Source organism: Ranitomeya variabilis, chromosome 1 (assembly GCF_051348905.1).
Source record: "Ranitomeya variabilis isolate aRanVar5 chromosome 1, aRanVar5.hap1, whole genome shotgun sequence".
In the NCBI taxonomy this organism is placed as follows: domain Eukaryota; kingdom Metazoa; phylum Chordata; class Amphibia; order Anura; family Dendrobatidae; genus Ranitomeya; species Ranitomeya variabilis.
Window position 1 is genome coordinate 263,994,819 of NC_135232.1, and position 26,231 is coordinate 264,021,049.

The 26,231-nt window shown below is 43.1% G+C and overlaps 1 protein-coding gene across 1 annotated transcript; it reads right to left on the bottom strand.

Annotated features, from left to right (window-relative positions):
* Window positions 1-4,477: 4,477 nt before the first annotated feature.
* Window positions 4,478-22,456, bottom strand: SDF2L1 (stromal cell derived factor 2 like 1). Its single transcript, XM_077293425.1, has 3 exons — window positions 22,202-22,456; window positions 6,467-6,663; window positions 4,478-5,207 (listed from the first exon to the last, which is right to left on the bottom strand). The coding sequence occupies exons 1-3, from the start codon at window positions 22,365-22,367 to the stop codon at window positions 4,923-4,925; spliced, it is 648 nt and encodes a 215-aa protein (XP_077149540.1). The 5' UTR covers window positions 22,368-22,456; the 3' UTR covers window positions 4,478-4,922.
* Between the last annotated feature and the right edge of the window lie 3,775 nt (window positions 22,457-26,231).

Sequence of the window (26,231 nt, forward strand, 5' to 3'; positions counted from 1 at the left end):
TCAGCTTGAAAGCATTGCTACTGAGATGTGGTCTGTGGTCCCCACCTGCAGAACCACTTCTTGATGTCTTGATAATTGCCAATAATTTCCATCTGTTGTCTATTTCATTTGCACAACAGCATGTGAAATTGATTGTCAAACAGTGTTGCTCCCTAAGTGTACAGTTTGATTTCACCGAAGTTTGATTATTTGGAGTTATACTCTGTTGTTTAAGTGTTCCCTTTATTTTTTTGGAGCAGTGTGTGTGTATTATACACATACACTCACACTCTCTATATATGTTTTCACGAATATTTGAGGCCATGGATCCATTATATGTCCATTTTGCAAGCCGGCCAGAAACTCTCGCAATACGGATGTCACACGGATGCTTAGATGCGAGAAAATCGCATCCTCGCATTGCACACGGATGACATACGGATCACTGTTCAGGGAACATTTGTGCAATTTTCGGCTGTGAAAAACGGACCGATTTTTTTATACGTTGTGTGTGATGCTGGCCGGGTGGGTATAATCTTAAGGAGAGAAAGTCAGCATGTAAGGTTAATGGCAGTAGGTTGATCTGAAAGATTGTTTGTCCATTGATTTATTTCATCTGGATAAATCTGGCCCTAAGGGTCCTGTGGCCCCTTGTAGAGAGGGGGGCGGAGGGACTGTTACGAGTGCGTCATGTCCTCTTGGGAGATGAGGGTTAAATGATTATTACATATTGTGAATCATAGGTATTCCATTTAGCCTATGTGTTTGTGTCCCATATTAATTGGATTTGGTTTCCTTTATTGCTGAAGAGGCTAACGACCCCTTCTATGCTGGTCAGAAAAATGCAGCTCCATTTCAGCTGCTTCTGGTCTGGTCATTACCTTTCCCTATAAAACTTGGCCAGATCCTTCTTTTCCTTGACAGTGAGGCCGGCGTCACACTCGGCGTAAGACAATACGGTCCGTATTTTACGGCCGTAATACGGCCGAAATACGGTGAAATGTTCCCAAAATAGTGATCCGTAGTCAGGGTGTGTCAGCGTATTTTGCGCATGGCATCCTCCGTATGTAATCCGTATGACATCCGTACTGCGAGATTTTCGCGCAGGCTTGCAAAACCGACATCTAATGGATTTATGTGCTCAAATGTTCATTAAAACATATATACAGTATGTATATATATATATATATATGTCATTGAGACACATATATATATATATTCTGTATTTATATTTCATTCAGCGCGATATCTGTGAACAGCCGGTAATTCAATTGCCGGCTTTTCATTTCTCCTTCCCAAACCCGACAGTATATGAGACATGATTACATACAGTAAACCATCTCATATCCCCCTTTTTTTTGCATATTCCACACTACTAATGTTAGTAGTGTGTATGTGCAAAATTTCAGCGCTGTAGCTGCTAAAATAAAGGGTTAAATCGCGGAAAAAATTGGCGTGGGCTCCCGCGCAATTTTCTCCGCCAGAATGGTAAAGCCAGTGACTGAGGGCAGATATTAATAGCCAGGAGAGGGTCCATGGTTATTGGCCCCCCCGTGGCTACAAACATCTGCCCCCAGCCACCCCAGAAAAGGCACATCTGGAAGATGCGCCAATTCTGGCACTTGGCCACTCTCTTCCCACTCCCTGTAGCGGTGGGCTATGGGGTAATGAAGGGTTAATGCCACCTTGCTATTGGAAGGTGACATTAAGCCAGATTAATAATGGAGAGGCGTCAATTATGTCACCTATCCATTATTAATCCAATTGTAGGAAAGAGTTAAAAAACACACACACACACATGATTAAAAAGGATTTTAATGAAATAAACACAGCGGTTGTTGTAATAATTTATTGCTCTCTCAATCCATTTGCAGGCCCTCACTTGGCAAAATAATTAACGCACAATATACATACCTTCTGATGTCAGATCACGTCCCACGAAGTAATCCATCTGAAGGGGTTAACTAATATTACAGGCAGAGCTGCGATAAACCACTCGCTCGTGCCTGTAATCCCCGGGTGCTGAAAGGAAAGCAGGATCTGTACTTACATTGAGTCGCGGTGATGCGCCCCTGCTGGATGTTCTCATGAACTGCAGCCTGGGAACTTTTTCCCACGCTCCAGGTCATATGAGGACATCCACCAGGGGGCGCATCACCGCGACTGAAGGAAATGTAGGTCAATGACCTACATTTCATTCATTCGCCGGGGATTACAGGCACGGAGCACAGCTGCATTTAGCAGGGCTCCTGCCTGTAATATTAGTTAACCCCTTCAGATGGATTACCTCGTGGGACGAGACGGTTCACCAGAAGGTATGTATATTGTGCGTTTATTATTTTTCCAAGCGAGGGTCTGCAAATGGATTGCGAGAACAATAAATTATTACAACAACCGCTGTGTTTATTTCATTAAAATACTTTTTAATCATGTGTGTGTGTGTTTTTTAACCCTTTCCTACAATTGGATTAATAATGGATAGGTGACATAATTGACGCCTCTCCATTATTAATCTGGCTTAATGTCACCTTCCAATAGCAAGGTGGCATTAACCCTTCATTACCCCATATCCCACCGCTACAGGGAGTGGGAAGAGAGTGGCCAAGTGCCAGAATAGGCGCATCTTCCAGATGTGCCTTTTCTGGGGTGGCTGGGGGCAGATGTTTTTAGCCACGGGGGGCCAATAACCATGGACCCTCTCCTGGCTATTAATATCTGCCCTCAGTCACTGGCTTTACCACTCTGGCGGAGAAAATTGCGCGGGAGCCCACGCCAATTTTTTCCGCCATTTAACCCTTTATTTTAGCAGCTACAGCGCCCAAATTTTGCACATACACACTACTAACATTAGTAGTGTGGAATATGCAAAAAAAATGGGGATATGAGATGGTTTACTGTATGTAAACCATGTCTCATATCATGTCGGGTTTGTGAAGGAGAAGGAAAAAGCCGGCAATTGAATTACCGACTTTTCACTAACACCGCTGCGTATTTCTCGCAAGTCACACTGCAGGTCCGTGTGGAATCCCTATTTTTCTCGCCCCCATAGACTTTCATTGGCGTATTATTTGCGCAATACGCTGACAAACGCAGCATGCTGCGATTTTGTACGGCCGTAGAAAGCCGTATAATACTGAACCGTAATATACGGCTAATAGGAGCAGCCCCATTGAGAAGCATTGTGCCGTATGTAATGCGAGTTTTACGGACGTAGTTTCTGCGCTCTTACGTCCGTAAAACTCGCCAGTGTGACGCCGGCCTGAAAGTTTTGCTTCCTAGCTCATTGGAGAAGCTGTGCTGAATCGGAGATCATTGTTGCTGCTAGAGATTATTGTGTGCATGCTTTCTTCATTGTCCTATTCCCATTTGGTTGGTGCATTCCTATCCTTCCCTATATACCTTTCTACCTTTGGTGAGGGTTTGTTTGTTTGTTGCATCCTATTATCCCCGTCTGTCTTATACGTTGATACACTAGCATTTCTGTCCTGGGAGAGGGGACAGTTTAGCGGAGAACAGTAAGGGTGGTGGCCAAACCATCCTCACCTTTACAGGTACCTTTGGGAAAAGGGATAGCTAGGGCCCCAGTTTTAGGGACGATTCAGGGCCACTTTTCATAATCATGAACAATCACAGTGTGACAATGATGCTCCTGATTCATGAAGAGGCATATGCCTCTTCATGAATCAGGAGCATGTGACTCCAGCACACCCCCTTATCAAGGCAGGTCTGTCCTTGTTCCAGTCCAGAGTGTATGTATATATGTATGTGTAATGTTCATCAAGGGGCAGGAGGAGTGATTACAGCATACTCACTGTCTAAGCGATGATTTGTTACTTCCAGTATCCACATCAGCACTGGGGGCTGTGAGAGGGTGCTGGGAATCTAGGACATTTTGTCTCTGTAGCCATAATTCCAATTAGAAAGTCACACATTTAGGTTGGGGTCACACTTGTGAGTGTGGTGCGAGTTTCTCACACCACAGTCGTAAGTGTGACCCCAGCCTTAAACTGATATAGTTACCTGCCTAATACCACTATGGCCCTATTGGCTACTTTTTACTGACAGGTTCCCTTTAAATAAATGGGTTACCTTTACCAACATGCAGATATTGGTGTTTCTCATGAAGTAGCTCTAGGGCATTTTCATTATAACCCTGCTTTAGGTGATTATTTTCCTTGAATTTGTGAAGAACAACAGAGGTAGGATTAGTGCTGAAGCTAGTAGACTGTACTGACACTCTTGCAGGTAAGTGGCAATTCCAAATATTAGTATGTTCCTTTTCTATCAGAAGTAACAATGCAACACTGATTTCCAAGAAGAAATGCTATAAAATTATTATATGATATAGAGAACACAAGTGTCTACTCAAAACAACCTTGTCTGGAAAGCCGATTGAGGTCTCCCGTGAACTTGCCAGCTAGGATTGTATATAGAGAATAAATGAGACATTATGTATATATCTATGTATAGTATTGGCCATAAAAGGAAGAGACAAATGAAAAGGACACAAATTACATCTTTATATAGATGAATCAACATCTGGTACAGCTAAAAAGATTGCCACAATAGATTATACAACTTCAACCCAAAAGTGAACACCCTGTAACTGCTGGCTGACAAGCCTTCATACTTGTATCTTAGGATTTCCATAAGCATCTTACAGATGTCAAGTGCAAACAAAGGCATCTAGCCCTACAAGTCAAAACCTTGTTAAGTAGACACCATAAGCAAGTGCTCTTATTTTATGCATGGACGAGGTACAGAAAGTGTTCCCAGACTATCCATGCTGATCAAAAAGATCTGAAAATGTAACAAAGACAAAACTGATCCCACTGAACTGTAGAAAGAAAACCCAAAGTGCCAACTTTTTTTTATTCTTAACTTAAACAATTTTTAGTTACTCTGTTGAACACAATTCCTGTATGACATCAATCCATATGCTTTCACAGCTCATCATGTCTGCCTGCACCGGGAGAAAGGCCTGGTTTGATGAACACACCTTCCATTGTTTTCCAGTAGTTATTGGCATTGGCACTTGTTATACCATGCACTTCTCTCTGCCCTCGTATTGGGTGGCTGTACTGCTCACCAGTAACAGTCAGGTAAACACTGGTCCCAACATGCTTGAAGCGCACTGTGTCTTCACGCTCCCATAGTGAGTCACTGCACTGAACGGTCCATGTGTCTAGGTCATCTCCTTCACCGTTGTCCCCAAAGGCACTCACTTCCTGTAGAATGATAAAATTATGTTCAATTGGATCACACTTCCAGAAGATCGTCATGTGCCCACTAATATGGCAATCATTACAACCCAAGAGTTAACATTTTCTTTAGCTCTGAGCAGCATGACATTACAAATATACCATGGTGTAATGTTTTCTTTATCTTAAAATTACACTACAGACATCTGCTTAACAGCTTATAGTGCAGGTGATTTGTGTGCTTTTGTTCACCTCCATTATCCTTTATTCCATGAGCTATAACTTTCCTTTTATTTTTTCCATCGACAACTATTTGTCAGCAATTAATAGTTGTTCATATATACAAAAAAATGTATTAAAGTTTTGTTTGCATATTGTTCTTTTATGATATGAACAATCATGATTCATGGTCTATCAGTGTGATTACAGAGATACCAAGCTTGTAAAGATTCTCATTTAAAAGTGGGGAAAAAAAAAATAAAAAAAAAAAATTGGACAATGGGAGACACAGATTAAAGAAAATTGTTAGAAATTCTTGTAAGACCTGCAAAGTTTTTAATTATTCCATCGATTGAGATGTGCGACTGCTTGTTTTTTGTGAGGCAAGCTGTCAGTTATATTGATACTTACTTCGCTTACATTTGACTTTTTGCTCTATTTAAATTGAAAATAAATTTGGGGTGATGAGGGGGTCCCCCCTCCCTCTCGTTATGTTTTCTTATCAGGTTTATTATATCTTGATAGAACTGACTTTTACAGATGCAGCAATACTAATACATATTTTTACGGGGGGAAAAGGGTGGGAAATTTGATTTCCCCCCACTTTCTTTTTACATGCATGACTTGAACATGCAATCATACGATCGCTTATACTACATAAAGGCAATACTGCGGTACTGCAGAGTACCAGGCCCCCGGCTGACTTTGTAACTAGTAATGAGCGAACACGTTATCATAGCATGTCTGCTCATCACTATTTGGAGCCCATCAGTCCCCAGTGATTGAGTCACAGGCTGATGGAAGCCAGTGCGCATGAGCACCACTATGCCTCCCATTTAAACGCCACTGTCAGAGACAGAGAGCTGTGTTTAAATGGTTAATAGCCACAGTTCAACTCTGAGCACAGAAGATAGATTATGTAATACAACCAGCATCTACATGTGGAGCTCCCTTCCTGAGCCCCCACCACACCCAGGAACACCCACAATCTTGTACATGTATGTCATTTCCCAGGAAAGGGTTAAGAAACTCAATTCAAGCTATGGTCTTTTGATGCATATTCATACCTGATTGTTTGATAGCGGGGAGGAGAAATGATGCGAGTGGAGGTTCTTCCCTGTGTTCACATGGGTAAGGCGAATTGTTTCGCCACATTTTATAGGTTCCCCACGGGTACAGTCTCCATCTTTTTTGCCTCTTATCCTCCAGTAGCTGTTGGCATCATCAGATGTCTCCACACCAGTGACAGACTGTTGGCCACTTCCTAAGAGAAAAGTGACATTGCTGTAAATATCACATGTCACATTTTATTCGCAACACTAAAAGGGATTTGAACATTTCTGTAAACATTTTATTACTTTAGTATGCTTTTTAATAAAGACCAATTCTAACTATTATTAAAGTATTGTATATATGTAAATCAATATCTCCATGGTTACAGACTCTTCCCTTTGTGGATGTGGCTGTAGTCTGTAGCCATGGAGACACATCTGCATAAGATCAGTATCCTACTAGTTTGGTTATTATTGACATCTAGATTATTCTGAAAGTATGTTCACGGTTTACTTTATATTCTGATGAAGAGACCTGAGTAATCTGGAAAGCTTGCTATTTGTAACTATCTTTTCAGTTACATCATTAACCCCTTCACCCCCAAGGGTGGTTTGCACGTTATGGACCGGGCCAATTTTTACAATTCTGACCACTGTCCCTTTATAAGGTTATAGCTCTGGAACGCTTCAACGGATCCTGGTGATTCTGACATTGTTTTCTCGTGACATATTGTACTTCATGATAGTGGTAAAATTTCTTTGATATTACCTGCGTTTATTTGTGAAAAAAATGGAAATTTGGCGAAAATTTTGAAAATTTCGCAATTTTCCAAATTTGAATTTTTATGCAATTAAATCACAGTGATATGTCACACAAAATACTTAATAAGTAACATTTCCCACATGTCTACTTTACATCAGCACCATTTTGGAACCAAAATTTTTTTTGTTAGGGAGTTATAAGGGTTAAAAGTTGACCAGCAATTTCTCATTTTTACACCATTTTTTTTTTAGGGACCACATCTCATTTGAAGTCATTTTGAGGGGTCTATATGATAGAAAATACCCAAGTGTGACACCATTCTAAAAACTGCACCCCTCAAGGTGCTCAAAACCACATTCAAAAAGTTTATTAACCCTTCAGGTGTTTCACAGGAATTTTTGGAATGTTTAAATAAAAATGAACATTGAACTTTTTTTCACACAAAATTTACTTCAGCTCCAATTTGTTTTATTTTACCAAGGGTAACAGGAGAAAATGGACCCCAAAAGATGTTATACAATTTGTCCTGAGTACGCCGATACCCCATATGTAGGGGTAAAGCACTGTTTGGGCGCATGACAGAGCTCGAAAGCGAAGGAGCGCCATTTGACTTTTCAATGCAAAATTGACTGGAATTGAGATGGGACGCCAAGTTGCGTTTGGAGAGCCACTGATGTGCCTAAACATTGAAACCCCCCCACAAGTGACACGATTTTGGAAAGTAGACCCCCTAAGGAACTTATCTAGATGTGTTGTGAGCACTTTGACCCACCAAGTGCTTCACAGAAGTTTATAATGCAGAACCGTAAAAATAAAAAATCATATTTTTTCACAAAAATGATCTTTTCGCCCCCAATTTTTTATTTTCCCAAGGGTAAGAGAAGAAATTGGACCCCAAAAGTTGTTGTACAATTTGTCCTGAGTACGCTGATACCCCATATGTGGGGGTAAACCACTGTTTGGGCGCATGGGAGAGCTCGGAAGGGAAGGAGCGCCGTTTGACTTTTCACTGCAAAATTGACAGGAATTGACATGGGACGCCATGTTGCGTTTGGAGAGCCCCTGATGTGCCTAAACATTGAAACCCCCCACAAGCGACACCATTTTGGAAAGTAGACCCCCTAAGGAACTTATCTAGATGTGTGGTGAGCACTTTGACCCACCAAGTGCTTCACAGAAGTTTATAATGCAGAGCCGTAAAAATAAAACAAAAATTTTTTCCCACAAAAATTTTTTAGCCCCCAGTTTTGTATTTTCCCGAGGGTAACAGGAGAAATTGGACCCCAAAAGTTGTTGTCCAATTTGTCCTGAGTACGCTGATACCCCATATGTGGGGGGGAACCACCGTTTGGGCGCATGGGAGGACTCGGAAGGGATGGAGCGCCATTTGGAATGCAGACTTAGATGGAATGGTCTGCAGGCGTCACATTGCGTTTGCAGAGCCCCTAATGTACCTAAACAGTAAACCCCCCCCACAAGTGACACCATTTTGGAAAGTAGACCCCCTAAGGAACTCATCTAGATGTGTTGTGAGAGCTTTGAACCCCCAAGTGTTTCACTACAGTTTATAACGGAGAGCCGTGCAAATAAAAAATATTTTTTTTCCACAAAAATTATTTTTTAGCCCCCAGTTTTGTATTTTTCCAAGGTTAACAGGAGAAATTGGACCCTATATATTGTTGTCCAATTTGTCCTGAGTACGCCGATACCTGATATCTTGGGGGGGAACCACCGTTTGAGCGCATGGCAGAGCTCGGAAGGGAAGGATCATCATTTGCAATGCAGACTTACAGGTCCTTCTCAAAAAATTAGCATATAGTGTTAAATTTCATTATTTACCATAATGTAATGATTACAATTAAAGTTTCATATATTATAGATTCATTATCCACCAACTGAAATTTGTCAGGTCTTTTATTGTTTTAATACTGATGATTTTGGCCTACAACTCCTGATAACCCAAAAAACCTGTCTCAATAAATTAGCATATTTCACCCGTCCAATCAAATAAAAGTGTTTTTTAATAACAAACAAAAAAACCATCAAATTATAATGTTCAGTTATGCACTCAATACTTGGTCGGGAATCCTTTGGCAGAAATGACTGCTTCAATGCGGCGTGGCATGGAGGCAATCAGCCTGTGACACTGCTGAGATGTTATGGAGGCCCAGGATGCTTCAATAGCAGCCTTAAGCTCATCCAGAGTGTTGGGTCTTGCGTCTCTCAACTTTCTCTTCACAATATCCCACAGATTCTCTATGGGGTTCTGGTCAGGAGAGTTGGCAGGCCAATTGAGCACAGTAATACCATGGTCAGTAAACCATTTACCAGTGGTTTTGGCACTGTGAGCAGGTGCCAGGAAGCATGAAGTGCTCCAAAATCTCCTGATAGCTAGCTGCATTGACCCTGCCCTTGATGAAACACAGTGGACCAACACCAGCAGCTGACATGGCACCCCACACCATCACTGACTGGGTACTTGACACTGGACTTCAGGCATTTTGGCATTTCCTTCTCCCCAGTCTTCCTCCAGACTCTGGCACCTTGATTTCCGAATGACATGCAAAATTTGCTTTCATCAGAAAAAAGTACTTGGGACCACTTAGCAACAGTCCAGTGCTGCTTCTCTGTAGCCCAGGTCAGGCGCTTCTGCCGCTGTTTATGGTTCAAAAGTGGCTTTACCTGGGGAATGCGGCACCTGTAGCCCATTTCCTGCACACGCCTGTGCACGGTGGCTCTGGATGTTTCCACACCAGACTCAGTCCACTGCTTCCTCAGGTTCCCCAAGGTCTGGAATCGGTCCTTCTCCACAATCTTCCTCAGGGTCCGGTCACCTCTTCTCGTTGTACAGCGTTTTCTGCCACATTGTTTCCTTCCAACAGACTTACCATTGAGGTGCCTTGATACAGCACTCTGGGAACAGCCTATTTGTTGAGAAATTTCTTTCTGGGTCTTACCCTCTTGCTTGAGGGTGTCAATGATGGCCTTCTTGACATCTGTCAGGTCGCTAGTCTTACCCATGATGGGGGTTTTGAGTAATGAACCAGGCAGGGAGTTTTTAAAAGCCTCAGGTATCTTTTGCATGTGTTTAGAGTTAATTAGTTGATTCAGAAGATTAGGGTAATAGGTTGTTTAGAGAACCTTTTCTTGATATGCTAATTTATTGAGACAGGTTTTTTGGGTTATCAGGAGTTGTAGGCCAAAATCATCAGTATTAAAACAATAAAAGACCTGACAAATTTCAGTTGGTGGATAATGAATCTATAATATATGAAAGTTTAATTGTAATCATTACATTATGGTAAATAATGAAATTTAACACTATATGCTAATTTTTTGAGAAGGACCTGTAGATGGATTGGTCTGCAGGCGTCACATTGCGTTTGCAGAGCCCCTAATGTACCTAAACAGTAGAAACCCCCACAAGTGACACCATTTTTCCACAAAAAATTTTTTTTAGCCCCTAGTTTTGTATTTTCCCAAGAGTAACAGGAGAAATTGGACCCCAAAAGTTGTTGTCCAATGTGTTCCGAGTACGCTGATACCCCATATGTTGGGGTAAACCCCTGTTTGGGCGCACGGGAGAGCTTGGGAGGGAAGAAGCACTGATTTACTTTTTCAACGCAGAATTGGCTGGAATTGAAATCGGACGCCATGTCACGTTTGGAGAGCCCCTGATGTGCCTAAACAGTGGAAACCACCCAATTATAACTGAAACCCTAATCCCAACGGTAACCCTAACCACATCTCTAACCCAGACACACCCCTAACACTAATCCCAACCCTATTCCCAACCGTAAATGTAATCCAAACCCTAACTTTAGCCCCAACCCTAGCCCTAACCCTAATGGGAAAATGGAAATAAATACATTTTTTAAATTTTTTTAATTTTTCCCTAACTAAGGGGGTGATGAAGGGGGGTTTGATTTACTTTTATAGCGGGTTATTTAGCGGATTTTTATGATTGGCAGCCGTCACACACTGAAAGACGCTTTTTATTGCAAAAAATATTTTTTGCGTTACCACATTTTGAGAGCTATAATTTTTCCATATTTGAGTCCACAGAGTCATGTGAGGTCTTGTTTTTTGTGGGACGAGTTGACGTTTTTATTGGTAACATGTTCGGGCACGGGAGATTTTTTTGATCGCTTTTTATTCCGATTTTTGTGAGGCAGAATGACCAAAAACCAGCTATTCATGAATTTCTTTTGGGGGAGGCGTTTATACCGTTCCGCGTTTGGTAAAATTGATAAAGCAGTTTTTTTCTTCGGGTCAGTACGATTACAGCGATACCTCATTTATATAATTTTTTTTTATGTTTTGGTGCTTTTATACGATAAAAGCTAATTTATAGAAAAAATAATTATTTTGGCATCGCTTTATTCTGAGGACTATAACTTTTTTATTTTTTCGCTGATGGTGTATGGTGGCTAGTTTTTTGCGGGACAAGATGACGTTTTCAGCGGTACCATGGTTATTTATATCCGTCTTTTTGATCGCGTGTTATTCCACTTTTTGTTTGGCGGTATGAGAATAAAGCGTTGTTTTTTGCCTCTTTTTTTTTTTTTTTTTTTTTTACGGTGTTCACTGAAGGGGTTAACTAGTGATAGTTTTATAGGTGGGGTCGTTACGGACGCGGCGATACTAAATATGTGTACTTTTATTGTTTGATTTTTTTTTATTTAGATAAAGAAATGTATTTATGGGAATAATTTTTTTATTTTATTTATTTATTTAGGAATTTTTTTTTTTTACACATGTGGACATTTTTTTTTTTACTTTTTTACTTTGTCCCGGGGGGGACATCACAGATCATTGATCTGGCAGTGTGCACAGCACTCTGCCAGATCTGCGATCTGCTGTGCAGGGCTGCAGGCTTACCAAGTGTCTGCTCTGAGCAGGCACTCGGTAAGCCACCTCCCTCCCTGCAGGGCCCGGATGCCGCGGCCATCTTGGATCCGGGACCTGCGGCGAGGAGGGAGGTAGGAGACCCTCGGAGCAACGCTATCACATCGCGTTGCTCCAGGGGTCTCAGGGAAGCCCGCAGGGAGCCCCCTCCCTGCGCGATGCTTCCCTATACCGCCGGTACACCGCGATCATGTTTGATCGCGGTGTGCCGGGGGTTAATGTGCCGGGGGCGGTCCGTGACCGCTCCTGGCACATAGTGCCGGATGTCAGCTGCGATAGTCAGCTGACACCCGGCCGCGATCGGCCGCACTCCCCCCGTGAGCGCGGCCGATCGTGCTGGACGTACTATTCCGTCCTTGGGAAGTAGGGCCCACCCCACATGGACGGAATAGTACGTCTAATGACAGAAAGGGGTTAAAAAGGTACCAACTGGCTTGAGCTAATACGGGGGATTCTTAGGCATTGGTTCTATGCATATTTCAGGTGTAATACCTTTTAATATATTGCAATGACATCCAAAGAGAGACGCTTGTTAGGCTTTATCAGCAAGGTGACGACTGTTTTTTTTATTGTTCTTTCCCTTTTGTCTTTACCTTCCCTCTGCTATCTTCCATCCCTTCCCCTCCTATAGTTTTTTCTTATCCAATACAGTTTTGATAATTATGCATGTTTAAAAACTATATTGAAAAATGTCAATTTTGCTATTTTTTTTAAAGTTTGTTTAATTATTTTTTGTATTGAGAACTCAATAGTTGCTACCTTTTTTTTTTTTTTTTTTTGATACATTAGAGGAATAAAAAAAATTGCTTTCAAAGAGTGTAACATAGATGGCAGAGCTCGAGGTCACCTATACCCTGCATGTTGTAGCGGGCCTTGATGTTTTGGACAGAGTGTACCCTCCCTGAAATATATTCACAGATTTTTTTTCTAGCTAAAAGCTTCAGAAAATTCTCCTTTTTTGAAATGTTTCTTTTCCAGGAATGCTTTTGGAAGCATATTTTCTCTAATGCGATTTTTTAGTATTTCGAATTGACAGCATGGTTTGGAATGGATAAAGTGGGCAAAGGAATGCATTTAACACCAAGATGGATTTCCCAAAGAAATGGGAAGCTTCCCAGGGATTTTTAGAAGCAAATTAGCAAAAAAAAAAAAAAAAAAAGCCATACATCCATGAATATAGCCTCACGGATTAAATGCTGTCATCGCCATTGAGCAAGGCATCTAAAGGGATTAAACTAGTGAGCCATCAAAGTACTTAGGTTCTTGGTCAGACTCACTCGTCACTGAATGATCACAGTTCTTATTATATTGCGGTCAAATTAGATAATAGTCCATAAATTTGATCTAATGTACAAGAAACAAAACTTGATATTTTCATACAAGAGGAAGCCCACATCATTTAACCCCTTTCTGACCTTAGACGTACTATCCCGTCGAGGTGACCTGGGCCTATCTGACCCTCGACGGGATAATACATCATAGCGATCGGCCGCGCTCACGGGGGGAGCGCGGACGAGTGTCAGCTGACTATCGCAGCTGACATCCGGCACTATGTGCCAGGAGCAGTCACGGACCACCCCCGGCACACTGCGATCAAACATGATCGCAGTGTTCCGGCGGTGTAGGGAAGCATCGCGCAGGGAGGGGGCTCCCTGCGTGCTTTCCTGAGACCCTCGGAGCAACGCAATGTGATCGCGTTACTCCGAGCGTCTCTTACCTCCTATCCCTGCAGGCCCCGGATCCAAAATGGCCGCGGGGCTGCATCCGGGTCCTGCAGGGACTACTTCCGGGTCCAGAGCAGGCGCTGGTAAGCCTGCAACGCTGTAAGTCAGACCCTGGGACACAGTAAAAAGAAAAAAATTCCACATGTGTAAAATAAATTAAATAAAAAAAAAATATATATATATATATATATATATATATATATATATATATATATATATATATATATATATATATATATATACACACACACACACACACACACACACATATATAGACACACATACATATATATATTATTCCCATAAATACATTTCTTTATGTAAATATAAAAAAAAAAAAAAACAAGTACACATTTAGTATCGCCGCGTCCGTAACGACCCAACCTATAAAAAAACTGTCCCACTAGTTAACCCCTTCAGTGAACACCGTAAGAAAAAAAAAAAAAAAACACGAGGCAAAAAGCAACGCTTTATTATCATACCGCTGAACAAAAAGTGGAATAACACGCGATCAAAAAGACAGATATAAATAACCATGGTACCGCTGAAAACGTCATCTTGTCCCGCAAAAAACGAGCCGCCATACAGCATCATAAGCAAAAAAATAAAAAAGTTATAGTTTCTCAGAATAAAGCGATGCCAAAATAATTATTTTTTCTATAAAATAGCTTTTATCGTATAAAAGCGCCAAAACATTAAAAAAAAAAAAAAAAAAAGATATAAATGAGATATCGCTGTAATCGTACTGACCCGAAAAATAAAACTGCTTTATCAATTTTATCAAACGTGGAACGGTATAAACGCCTCCCCCAAAAGAAATTCATGAATAGATGGTTTTTGGTCATTCTGCCTCACAAAAATCGGAATAAAAAGTGATCAAAAACTGTCACGTGTCCGAAAATGTTACCAATAAAAACATCAACTCATCCCGCAAAAAACAAGACCTCACATGACTCTGTGGACCAAAATATGGAAAAATTATACACTTTTTTTTGCTATAAAAAGCGTCTTTTAGTGTGTGACAGCTGCCAATCATAAAAATCCGCTATAAAAAACGCTATAAAAGTAAATCACACCCACCTTCATCCCCCCCTTAGTTAGGGAAAAATAATAAAATTAAAAAAATGTATTTATTTCCATCTTCCCATTAGGGTTAGGGCTAGGGTTAGGGTTGGAGCTAAAGTTAGGGTTAGGATTAGAGTTAGGGGTGTGTCAGGGTTAGGGGTGTGGTTAGGGCTACCGTTGGGATTAGGGTTAGGGGGTGTGTTTGGATTAGGGTTTCAGGTAGAATTGGGGAGTTTCCACTGTTCAGGCACATCAGGGGCTCTCCAAACGCAACATGGCGTCCGATCTCAATTCCAGCCAATTCTGCATTGAAAAAGTCAAATGGCGCTCCTTTGCTTCCGAGCTCAGCCATGCGCCCAAACAGGGGTTTACCCCAACATATGGGGTATCAGCGTACTCGGGACAAATTGGACAACTTTTGGGGTCCAAGTTCTCGTTATCCTTGGGAAAATAAAAATTTGGGGGGCTAAAAATCATTTTTGTGGGAAAAAAAAAAGGATTTTTTATTTTCACGGCTCTGCGTTGTAAACTGTAGTGAAACACTTGGGGGTTCAAAGTTCTCACAACACATCTAGATAAGTTCCTTGGGAGGTCTAGTTTCCAATATGGGGTCACTTGTGGGGGTTTCTACTGTTTGGGTACATCAGGGGCTCTGCAAATGCAACGTGACGCCTGCAGACCAATCCATTCCAAATGGCACTCCTTCCCTTCCGAGCTCTGCCATGCGCCCAAACAGTGGTTCCCCCCCCCACATATGGGGTATCAGCATACTCAAGACAAATTGGACAACAACTTTTGGGGTCCAATTTCTCCTGTTACCCTTGGGAAAATACAAAATTGGGGGCAACAAAGTAATTTTTGTGGAAAAAAAAAAATTGTTTTCACGACTCTGCGTTATAAACTGTAGTGAAACACTTGGGGGTTCAAAGCTCTCAAAACACATCTAGATAAGTTCCTTAGGGGGTCTAGTTTCCAAAATGGTGTCACTTGTGGGGGGTTTCAATGTTTAGGCACATCAGGGGCTCTCCAAACGCAACATGGCGCCCATCTTAATTCCAGTCAATTTTGCATTGAAAAGACAAATGGTGCTCCTTCCCTTCCGAGCTCTGCCATGCGCCCAAAAAGTGGTTTACCCCCACATATGGAGGTATCAGCGTACTCAGGACAAATTGCACAACAACTTTTGGGGTCCATTTTCTCCTGTTACCCTTGGTAAAATAAAACAAATTGGAGCTGAAATAAATTGTGTGTGAAAAAAAGTTAAATGTTCATTTTTATTTAAACATTCCAAAAATTCCTGTGAAACACCTGAAGGGTTAATCAATTTCTTGAATGTGGTTTTGAGCACCTTGAGGGGTGCAGTTTTTAGAATGGTGTCACACTTGGGTATTTTCTATCATATAGACCCCTCAAAATTACTTCAAATGAGATGTGGTCCCTAAAAAAAATGGTGTTGTAAAAATGAGAAATTTCTGGTCAACTTTTAACCCTTATAACTCCCTAACAAAAAAAAATTTGGGTTCCAAAATTGTGCTGATGTAAAGTAGACATGTGGGAAATGTTACTTAAGTATTTTGCGTGACATATCTCTGATTTAAGGGCATAAAAATTCAAAGTTGGAAAATTGCGAAATTTGTAAAATTTTCGCCAAATTTCCGTTTTTCCACAAATAAACTCAAGTTTTATCGAAGAAATCATGAAGTACAATATGTCACGAGAAAACAATGTCAGAATCGCTAAGATCTGTTGAAGCGTTCCAGAGTTGTAACCTCATAAAGGGACAGTGGTCAGAATTGTAAAAAATGGCCCGGTCATTAACTTGCAAACCACCCTTGGGGGTAAAGGGGTTAAAAGGAATCTTTAAGTGGAAGGACCTGTCACTTGCCAAAGTCCTAAAGCTGATTTTAATATATCTTAAAAAAAGCTCACTGACATCAAAATTTGTATCTTAATATATTGCAGTCAAATTATATAGCACTGTGTACTTACAATTGCTCATTTTTCATTTCTACCCAGCTATTCTCTTTTCCCTGGTCTATATAGAAACATTAAGTCTTTTCCCTGCAAAAATCATTCCCCCCCTTCAACTCCTGATCCAGCTACTCCCTCCTCCCCCTGCTATAGACTTTTGCAGTAACTGATGACTCGTACAAGAAAATTGACCTCCTGTTCATACATTGAGCTTAGAAGGAATCAGCTAGTCAGTTTTTAATCATGTGATGTCATAGACCTAATGGTACCTTCACACTAAGCGACGCTGCAGCGATATCGACAATGATGCCGATCGCTGCAGCGTCGGCTGTGTGGTCGCTGGAGAGCTATCACACAGACAGCTCTCCAGCGACCAACGATGCCGAAGTCCCCGGGTAACCAGGGTAAACATCGGGTTGCTAAGCGCAGGGCCGCGCTTAGTAACCCGATGTTTACCCTGGTTACCAGTGTAAATGTAAAAAAACAAACACTACATACTTACATTCGCGTCCCCCGGCGTCCGCTTCCCTGCACTGTGTAAGCGCCGGCAGTAGCAGGGCACAGCGGTGACGTCACCGCTGTGCTTTGCTTTCCGGCCGGCACTGACACATTCAGTGCAGGAAGCTCTGAGCAGCAGCGCGGACGCCGGGGGACGTGACAGACATCAGAGGGTGAGTATGTACTGTTTTTTTTTTTACTTTTACAATGGTAACCAGGGTAAATATTGGGTTACTAAGCGCGGCCCTGGTTACCATTGTAAAACATCGCTGGCATCGTTGCTTTTGCTGTCAAACACAACGATACACGCCGATCTGACGACCAAATAAAGTTCTGAACTTTCAGCAACGACCAACGATATCACAGCAGGATCCAGATCGCTGCTGCGTGTCAAACACAACGATATCGCTATCCAGGACGCTGCAACGTCACGGATCGCTGTCGTTATCGCTGCAAAGTCGGTTAGTGTGAAGGTACCTTTATGGAAAACAGAAGAATTAACTGGGAAGAAAAGCAAAAGGAGCAATTTTAAGTACACAGGGCTATATAATGATTGCAATATATTAAGTGGTAAAAATAACATTTATGGGCATAAGTGTATAAACCATCCACCCCTCCATAATTAGATAGAAACTAACTATTGGCTCACATCTCCATGTGCCCAACAGGTCACAAATTTACTGGGGAGAGAGAATCCAGCCTTAAGAGCTCATTTAGATGGCCTTTTTTGCTTTAATATATGAGAAAAACCGTACTAGTTTGATCAGTGATTGTGTTTAGAGTTTCACCAGATTTTCTTGGAGAAAAAAAAAATCTTCACCTTGTGTCTAACAGTCAGTGAAAAGCAACATCCAAGTGCTGTACAATTCTTATGTTGTGGCCCATATACATACAGGAAATAAGGGGCCATATATCAGAAACTGAGGCTCAGGGGGACAATGGCATTTAGACCCTTACACTTTAGACCCCACTTTGCAAAGTGGGGGTCGGATTGTCTGATCACACAACCCCTGGCAAAAATTATGTAATCACCGGACTTGGTGGATGTTCATTTAGTTGTTGTGCATATCTGATTTTTTTTTTTTAAATACAAAATTAAAAAGTAATTTCAAATGGCAACTTTCTGGCTTTAAGAAACACTAAAAGAAATCAAGAACAAAAAATGTGGTAGTCAGTAATGGTTACTTTTTAACCAAGCACAGGGAAAAAAAATTATGGAATTACTCAATTCTGATGGAAAAAATTATGGAGTCATGAAAAACAAATAACCATAAAAACACTCCAGCAAATCACTAGTATTTTGTTGCACCACCTCTGGCTTTTATAACAGCTTGCAGTCTCTGAGGCATGGACTTAATGAGTGTCACACAGTATTCTTCATCAATCTAGCTCCAGCTTTCTCTGATTGCTGTTGCCAGATCAGCTTTGCAGGTTGGAGCCTTGTCATGGACCATTTTCGTCAACTTCCACCAAAGATTTTCAATTGGATTGAGATCCGGACTATTTGCAGGCCATGACATTGACCTTATGTGTCTTTTTTCAAGGAATGTTTTCTCAGTTTTTGCTCTATGGCAGGATGCATCATCATCATCATCTTCAAAAATGATTTCATCATCCCAAAACTTCCTTTCAATTGATGGGATAAGAAAAGTGTCCAAAATATCAACATAAACTTGTGCATTTATTGAAGATGTAATGACAGCCATCTCCCCAGTGCCTTTACCTGACATGCAGCCCTATATCATCAATGACTGATTAAATTTGCATGTTCTCTTCAGGCAGTCATCTTATAAATCTCACTGGAACGGCACCAAACAAAAGTTCCAGCATCATCACCTTGCCCAATGCAGATTCGCGATTCATCACTGAATATGACTTTCATCTAGTCATCCACAGTCCACGATTGCTTTTCCTTAGCCCATTGTAACCTTGTTTTTTTCTGTTTAGGTGTTAATGATGGCTTTCGTTTAGCTTTTCTGTATGTAAATCCCATTTCCTTTAGGCGGTTTCTTACAGTTCGGTCACAGACGTTGACGCCAGTTTCCACCCATTCGTTTTGTTGTGCATTTCCTGTTTTGTAGACATATTGCTTTAACTTTCCGGTCTTGACGCTTTGATGTCTTCCTTGGTCTACCAGTATGTTTGCCTTTAACCCATTACTTGCCAAATTAAAATTTTTATCATTAGCATTCTGTAATGCTGTAGATAAGCCCCCGATGTATCCTGAAAGATAAGAAAAACAGATTATACTCACCCAGGGGTGGTCCGGCTGCGGTCTGGGTCCTCCCATCTTCATACGATGACTTCCCTCTTCTTGCCCTCCTGCAGCGGCTCCTGCACAGACGCACTTTTGTCTGTCCTGTTGAGGGCAGAGCAAAGTACTGCAGTGCGCAGGGCCTCTCTGAACTTTCCCGGCGCCTGCGCACTGCAGTACTTTGCTCTGCCCTCTACAGGGCAGGCAAAGAACGCCTGCGCAGGAGCCACGGCAGGAAGACAAGAAGAGGACATCATCGTATGAAGATGGGAGGTGCTGGACCTGGACGCCCATCGGACCGGACCGCAGCGGGGCCTCCCCTGGGTGAGTATTTTCTCATCTTTCAGGATACATCGGGGGCTTATCTACAGCATTACAGAATGCTGTAGATAAGCCCCTGATGGTGGTGGCCTTAGTTTATAAGCCATTTTTGGGGTGACAGATTCCCTTTAAAGACAAAAACAAACAATTACAATAAGACACAATGCAGCGAGGTGCCCTGATGTGAATACGCTTAAAAAAACAGCTACAAAATAAAGCTCACACAAAAATGGGCATCACAGTGGGCACTGAAGGGTGTTATTGAAAGGGTTAAATGACTTTGGGCCACTGATCTCTCCCCATCATTACATACATGGTGATGGCCCACATCAGATTCAGGTCACTCCATCCTAGCCCAAAAGTGTTTTGAGTATCAGAACTTGCATCACAGTGGGCAAATAGCCAATTTTCATGGATTTTGGCCAAGCTGGATTGACCGGAATTTGATGTGGGCATCACTCTGTGTAGTGGTGGTGTGAGATCAGTGGCCCAAAGTCATTTAACCCTTTCAATAACACTCTTCAGTGCCCTCTTTGATGCCCATTTTTGTGTTTTTTGTAGCGGTTTTTAAGGCTACGTTCCCACGGTCAGTAATCGCCAGCAAATGTCCGCTGTGTCCAAAGCGCTGCTGGTTTTTGAGAGCAGGTGATTCCGCATGTCATCATTGAAACGTGCGGATTCACTGTGTCCAATACATGGTATGGGTGAAGTTTATCTTGTAGAGGCTCGCATCGCAGCAAGATAAGTTGACATGCTGCGGTCTGGAGAGACGCACCGCATATTGTCTCCGCGGGCATCGGTAAAAACGCATAGTGGGCATGGGATTTCTTAAAATCCCATCCACTATGCTGTAACATCTGGACGCTGCGGATGTACGCAGCGTGTACTGAGCGTGGGAACGCGTACCCTAAGGGTATTCACATCAGGGCACCTCGCTGCATTGTATCTTATTAGTGTAATTTTTTATTTTGGTCATTAAAGGGAACCTGTCAGCAGCTTTGGCCGATATAAGATGTGGTCATCACCTTTTGAGGCTTATATACAGCATTCTATCAGGGTATGTGCACACTTTGTGGGAAGGTGTGCGGATTTTTACGCACTGATTTTGGTAACCGCGGTTTGTGTGTGGATTCCACCTGCGCATTCCTATTATGGAGCAGGTGTAAACTGCTGCGGAATCCGCACAAAATTGACATAATAAACGCAGCATTTCTGCGCCTTTTTTCCGCAGCATGTGCACTGCGGATCTTGTTTTCCATAGGATTACATGGTACTGTACAACGCATGGAAAACTGCTGCGAATCCGCAACATCTGCATATAGCCTCATGTTGTATCTAAGCCCCCAACCTGGAAGTACTGAAAAATATTTTTTTTTTTATTATACTCACCTGCGGGGCGGTCTGGTCTTGGTTCAACGCCTCCCATCTTCTTATGATCGCCGTCCTCCTGCTTGCTTCTTGCGGATGACGAGACCCTGCATCATCCACACAGGCTCCTCGGTATCGTGCTCCGGTACAGGCATACTTATGTGTCCTGTTGAGGGCAGAGCAAAGTACTGCAGTGCGCGGGTGCCAGAAAAGGTCAGAGGCCCAGCACCTGCGCACTACAGTACTTTGCTCTGTCCTCAACAGGACACATAAGTATGCCTGTACCGGAGCACGATACCGAGGAGCCTGTGTGGATGATGCAGGATCTCATCATCCGCAAGAAGCAAGCAGGAGGACGGCGATCATAAGAAGATGGGAGGTGCCGGACCAGGACCAGTGACATCCATCAGACCAGACCGCCCCGCAGGTGAGTATAATAAAACTTATTTTTCAGTTCTTCCAGGTTGGATCGGGGCCCTGAAAGGTGATGGCCATATCCTATATCGGTCAAAACTGCTGACAGGTTCCCTTTAAACCTGTAAAACACAGAAAAAAAAATGCAGAATAAGAAACCAACTTGTGTCCTCTTCCCACGAAGCTGAAGTAGTGGATGTGATCTGCAGCAGGCTGGACAGACAAGGTGTGCAGTGACAGGAAGGGCTGACAGCCGCCAGTGATCCGCCATCATCCTGCACTGCTCCTGAGGTAAGGGCCCTCCGATCCCTGGCAGAGCTGGGTATAGCTCTCAGTCACAGCAGAGTGTACAGCGCCCCCTGGGGTATAGCTGTGTTCGGGATGCCGGCACACGCTGCACTCACACTCGCCGCCCCTGACGTCTGACACGTGGCCGCAGCCATTACCTGCGGCGCAGCACTCACCTGAGCCGTACTTCACATCGTGGGAGTGGAGCCTGACATTATGGCGGGTATTCAGCAGCTTCACCACAGACCCGCACGTCACGTACTCCGCGTCCTCACTCCCCAGCGCCGGACACCAGGCGCAGCAAAGACCGAACAGAAAGAGCCGGAATCCCGTCCGCAGCATCGCTCCACCGGCGCCTCAGCCCGGCTCCTCTACTACTTCCCTCAACATGTGAAGGGAGCCAATGGAAGAACGCCAGCAGACCGGGGCGGGGCACATCGAGTGTTCAGCCAATCACTCAAATGAACGGCATTGTGGGTGGAGCCTAAAAGAGCATCCTGATTGGTAGCGGTCTACTCCTGTGGGATGAGAACAAGTTGTAGACACGAGGGAGCACGGGATTGGTCCACGCCATGGCCCATTTAGGTGCCGCCGCCCGCCGCCAATAATCATCAGGAAGCCTCAGCAGCAGAGCAGTCCGCGAGAGCTGGCGTATAATTCCGCCGGGTACCTGTGGGGGCACTGTGGTGACCCCAGAATGTCTGACATCTCACGAGAGTGGAGTGGACCCCAAGTTCTCCCAACACAGTGACTGGGATCAGAGGAAATCCCTTCTGGCTCCAGTGCCGGTGCTCGGGGTCCCTGCCGGTCATTGCAGCTAGAACATCAGAAGAGAACCGCAGCCAAAGACAGGCAGAGACCACCGCAGCATCGGAGCTAGTGTCCCGTCCATTTATCATCTCCAGGATCATTTTAATTGCGTTGTCAGAAGACCCCTTACTGCTGTGAGCCCACCATGAGGTTTATGTGCCCATCATGAGGTACATGAGCCCACCATGAGGTAAATGTGCCCACTATGAGGTGTAGGTGTCCACCATGTGGTATCTGAGCCTGCCATGAGGTTTATGTGCCCACCATGAGGCATATGAGGCTACCATGACGTGTATATGAGACTACCATGAGGTTTATGTGCCCATCATGAGGCATATGAGCTCACCATAAGGTATATGTGCCCGCCATGAGGTTTATGTGCCCGCCATAAAGTGTATTGAGTCCACCATGAGATCTATCAGCCCAGCATAAGGTTTGTGAGCCAACCATGAGGTTTATGAGTTCACCATGAGTTTTGTGTGCCCATCATGAGGTTTATGTGCCCGCCATGAAGTATATGAGCCCACCATGAGGTATATGAGCCCACCATGAGGTTTGTGAGCCAACCATGATGCTTATAAGCCCACCATGAGGTAAATGTGCCCACCATGAGGTATATGTGCCCACCATGAGGTATATGTGCCCACCATGAGGTATATGAGCCCACCATGAGGTTTATGAGTTCACCATGAGTTTTGTGTGCCCACCATGAGGTTTATGAGCCCACCATGAGGTATATAAGTCCAGCATGAGGTTTATGTGCCCGTCATGAAGTATATGAGCCCACCATGAGGTTTGTGAGCCAACCATGATGCTTATGAGCCCATCATGAGGTAAATGTGCCCACCATGAGGTTTATGTGGCCACCATGAGGTATATGTGCCCATCATGAGGTATATGAGCCCACCATGAGGTTTATGTGCCCAACATGAGGTATATGTGCCCACAATGAGGTATATGAGCCCGCCATTAGGTTTATGTGCCCACCATGAGGTATATTTGCCCATCATGAGGTATATGAGCCCACCATGAGGTATATGTGCCCACCATGAGGTATATGTGCCCACAATGAGGCATACGATCCCACCATGAGGTTTTATGTGCCCATGAGGTATATGTGCCCACCATGAAGTGTATGAGTCCACCATGAGATATACGAGACCAACATGAGTTATGTGTCCACAATGAGGTATATGAGCCCACCACGAGGTTTATGTGCCCACCATGAGGTTTATGTGCCCACCATGAAATATACGAGCTCACCATGAAGTGTAGGAGTCCACTATGAGATATATGAGCCCACTATGAGGTTTATGAGCCAACCATGAGATATATGAGTCCACCATGAGGTATATGAGTCCACATGAGGTTTATGTGCCCACCATGAAGTATATGGGCCCTCCATAAGGCATATGAGCCCACCATGAGGTTTGTGACCAACCATGATGCTTATGAGCCCACCATGAGGTTTATGTGCACACCCTGAAGTATATGAGCCCACCATGAAGTGTATGAGTCCACTAAGATATCTGAGCCCACCATGAGGTTTGTAAGCCAACCATGAGGTTTATGAGTCCACCATGAGGTATATGAGTCCACCATGAGGCTTATGTGCCCACCATGAAGTATATGTGCCCACCATGAGGTTTATGTGCCCACCATGAGGTATATATGTCAACCATAAGGCAAAAGGAAACCACTAAATAAAACTAGTGCCATTGTCCAAAGTAAATGCAAATCATGAAAAGTTTATTATAATAACAAAACAACAAAGATTATGGGCATAAATATGGGGGGTACGTAACAACATAACACATGGAAGCAAGAAGTCAGGCGGTAGCCACTACATATCACGGGTATGTGCTGCCAGCTGGTAAATAATGGGCTGGATAGATACCAAGGTCTATAAAACCAGTAGTGCAGTAAGAGTTAAGAGTTAATCCAAGTGGAAAACAAGCCATGTAGCACAGCAGTATAAACATACCGGTATATACAGGGAACCACACCGACTAGAACCCACCCCAACGCGCGTTTCGGTATCGTCCTTCTCCAGGGGGCTCTTTTATATGGATATTTTTCTTCTTATATTATGATTTCATTTCTATACTACTGCCTGTTTTGTTTGCCTTGTTTTCAACCATAAGGCATATGAGCCAATCATGAGGTATGTAAGCCCACCATGAGGTTTGTGAGCCAACCATGATACTTATGAGCCCACCATGAGGATTATGTGCCTACCATGAGGTAAATGTGCCCACCATGAGGTTTATGTGCCCACCATGAGGTATATGTGCCAACCATGAGGTATATGAGCCCACCATGAGGTATATGTGCCCACCATGAGGTATATGTGCCCACCATGAGGTATATGAGCCTGCCATGAGGTTTATTTGCTCACCATGAGGTGTGCACCTTTCACTTTGGACCATATTAGGTCTGGTTGGCCCCTTTATGGGTTGATAATCCTAGTTACCATACCCTTCTTACAAACTTGCTTAGCCTATTGTGATTTGGTCTTTAGTGGAATGTCCTATCTTTAATGCACATTGTTTTGTTATTTAACATTTGCTTGTACATATATATATGTCTACTGTGCAAAGCTTTGTATATTTCCTCCAGCCTAGGGTTAACCCCTTTATGGGTATTTTACCCTTTATTTATGGATCTGTATTTGTTTCTAGAATCCCCCAATTCTTGTTTAAAATTTTATATACGTCCCCCCATTGATTATTGAACTTAGTTACCATGCGGATGATATTAGATGTTTCTCTTGCTCTGGGTTGTAACACCTCCTCTCTCGAGCTGTTACGGGAGTGTTCAAAAGCTCTGGAGCTCTGGATATGACCTTCCGTGGATAACCTCGTTCCAAGAATCTGTCAGTGAGGGCCCGTGATTCCATGCTGAAGTCTTCCGTACGGCTGCAATTTCTCCTGAGTCGCAGAAATTGCCCCTTAGGTATGCCTCTGCGCAGATGGGATGGATGGAAGCTCTCATAGTGAAGTAAATTGTTGGTTGCAGTCTTCTTGCGGTAAAGGGTGGTGGTGATCTGGTTCCCATGGAGCAATAGTTTTAGATCCAGGAAATCAACTGAGTTGGAGGAAGAGAAAGATGTGAGCTTGATGTTCCAATGGTTCATATTCAGTTCTTTAATGAAATCATCCCATTGTTCAGCAGTTCCAGTACATATGATAAAAATGTCATCAATAAAACGATGCCATCGCAGCACATGGGAACGGAAAGCTGGAAGACACTGTACCCACGTTTCCTCCCACCACCCCAAAAAAAGGTTAGCGTAAGATGGGGCACACCTGGCCCCCATCGCCGTTCCTGATACCTGTTTGAAAAAAGTTCTGTCGAACACAAAATAACTTTTTTCAAGAACCATCCTCAATAATT

What these genes read in the sequence shown, in the direction of transcription:
- SDF2L1 (XM_077293425.1), bottom strand. Translation starts at nt 22,367, where the DNA reads ATGCTGCGGACGGGATTCCGGCTCTTTCTGTTCGGTCTTTGCTGCGCC. An exon ending in CGATGTGAAGTACGGCTCAG is followed by an intron (nt 6,664 to 22,201) that starts GTGAGTGCTGCG and finishes CTTTTCTCTTAG; the next exon opens with GAAGTGGCCAACAGTCTGTC. An exon ending in CCCCGCTATCAAACAATCAG is followed by an intron (nt 5,208 to 6,466) that starts GTATGAATATGC and finishes ATCATTCTACAG; the next exon opens with GAAGTGAGTGCCTTTGGGGA.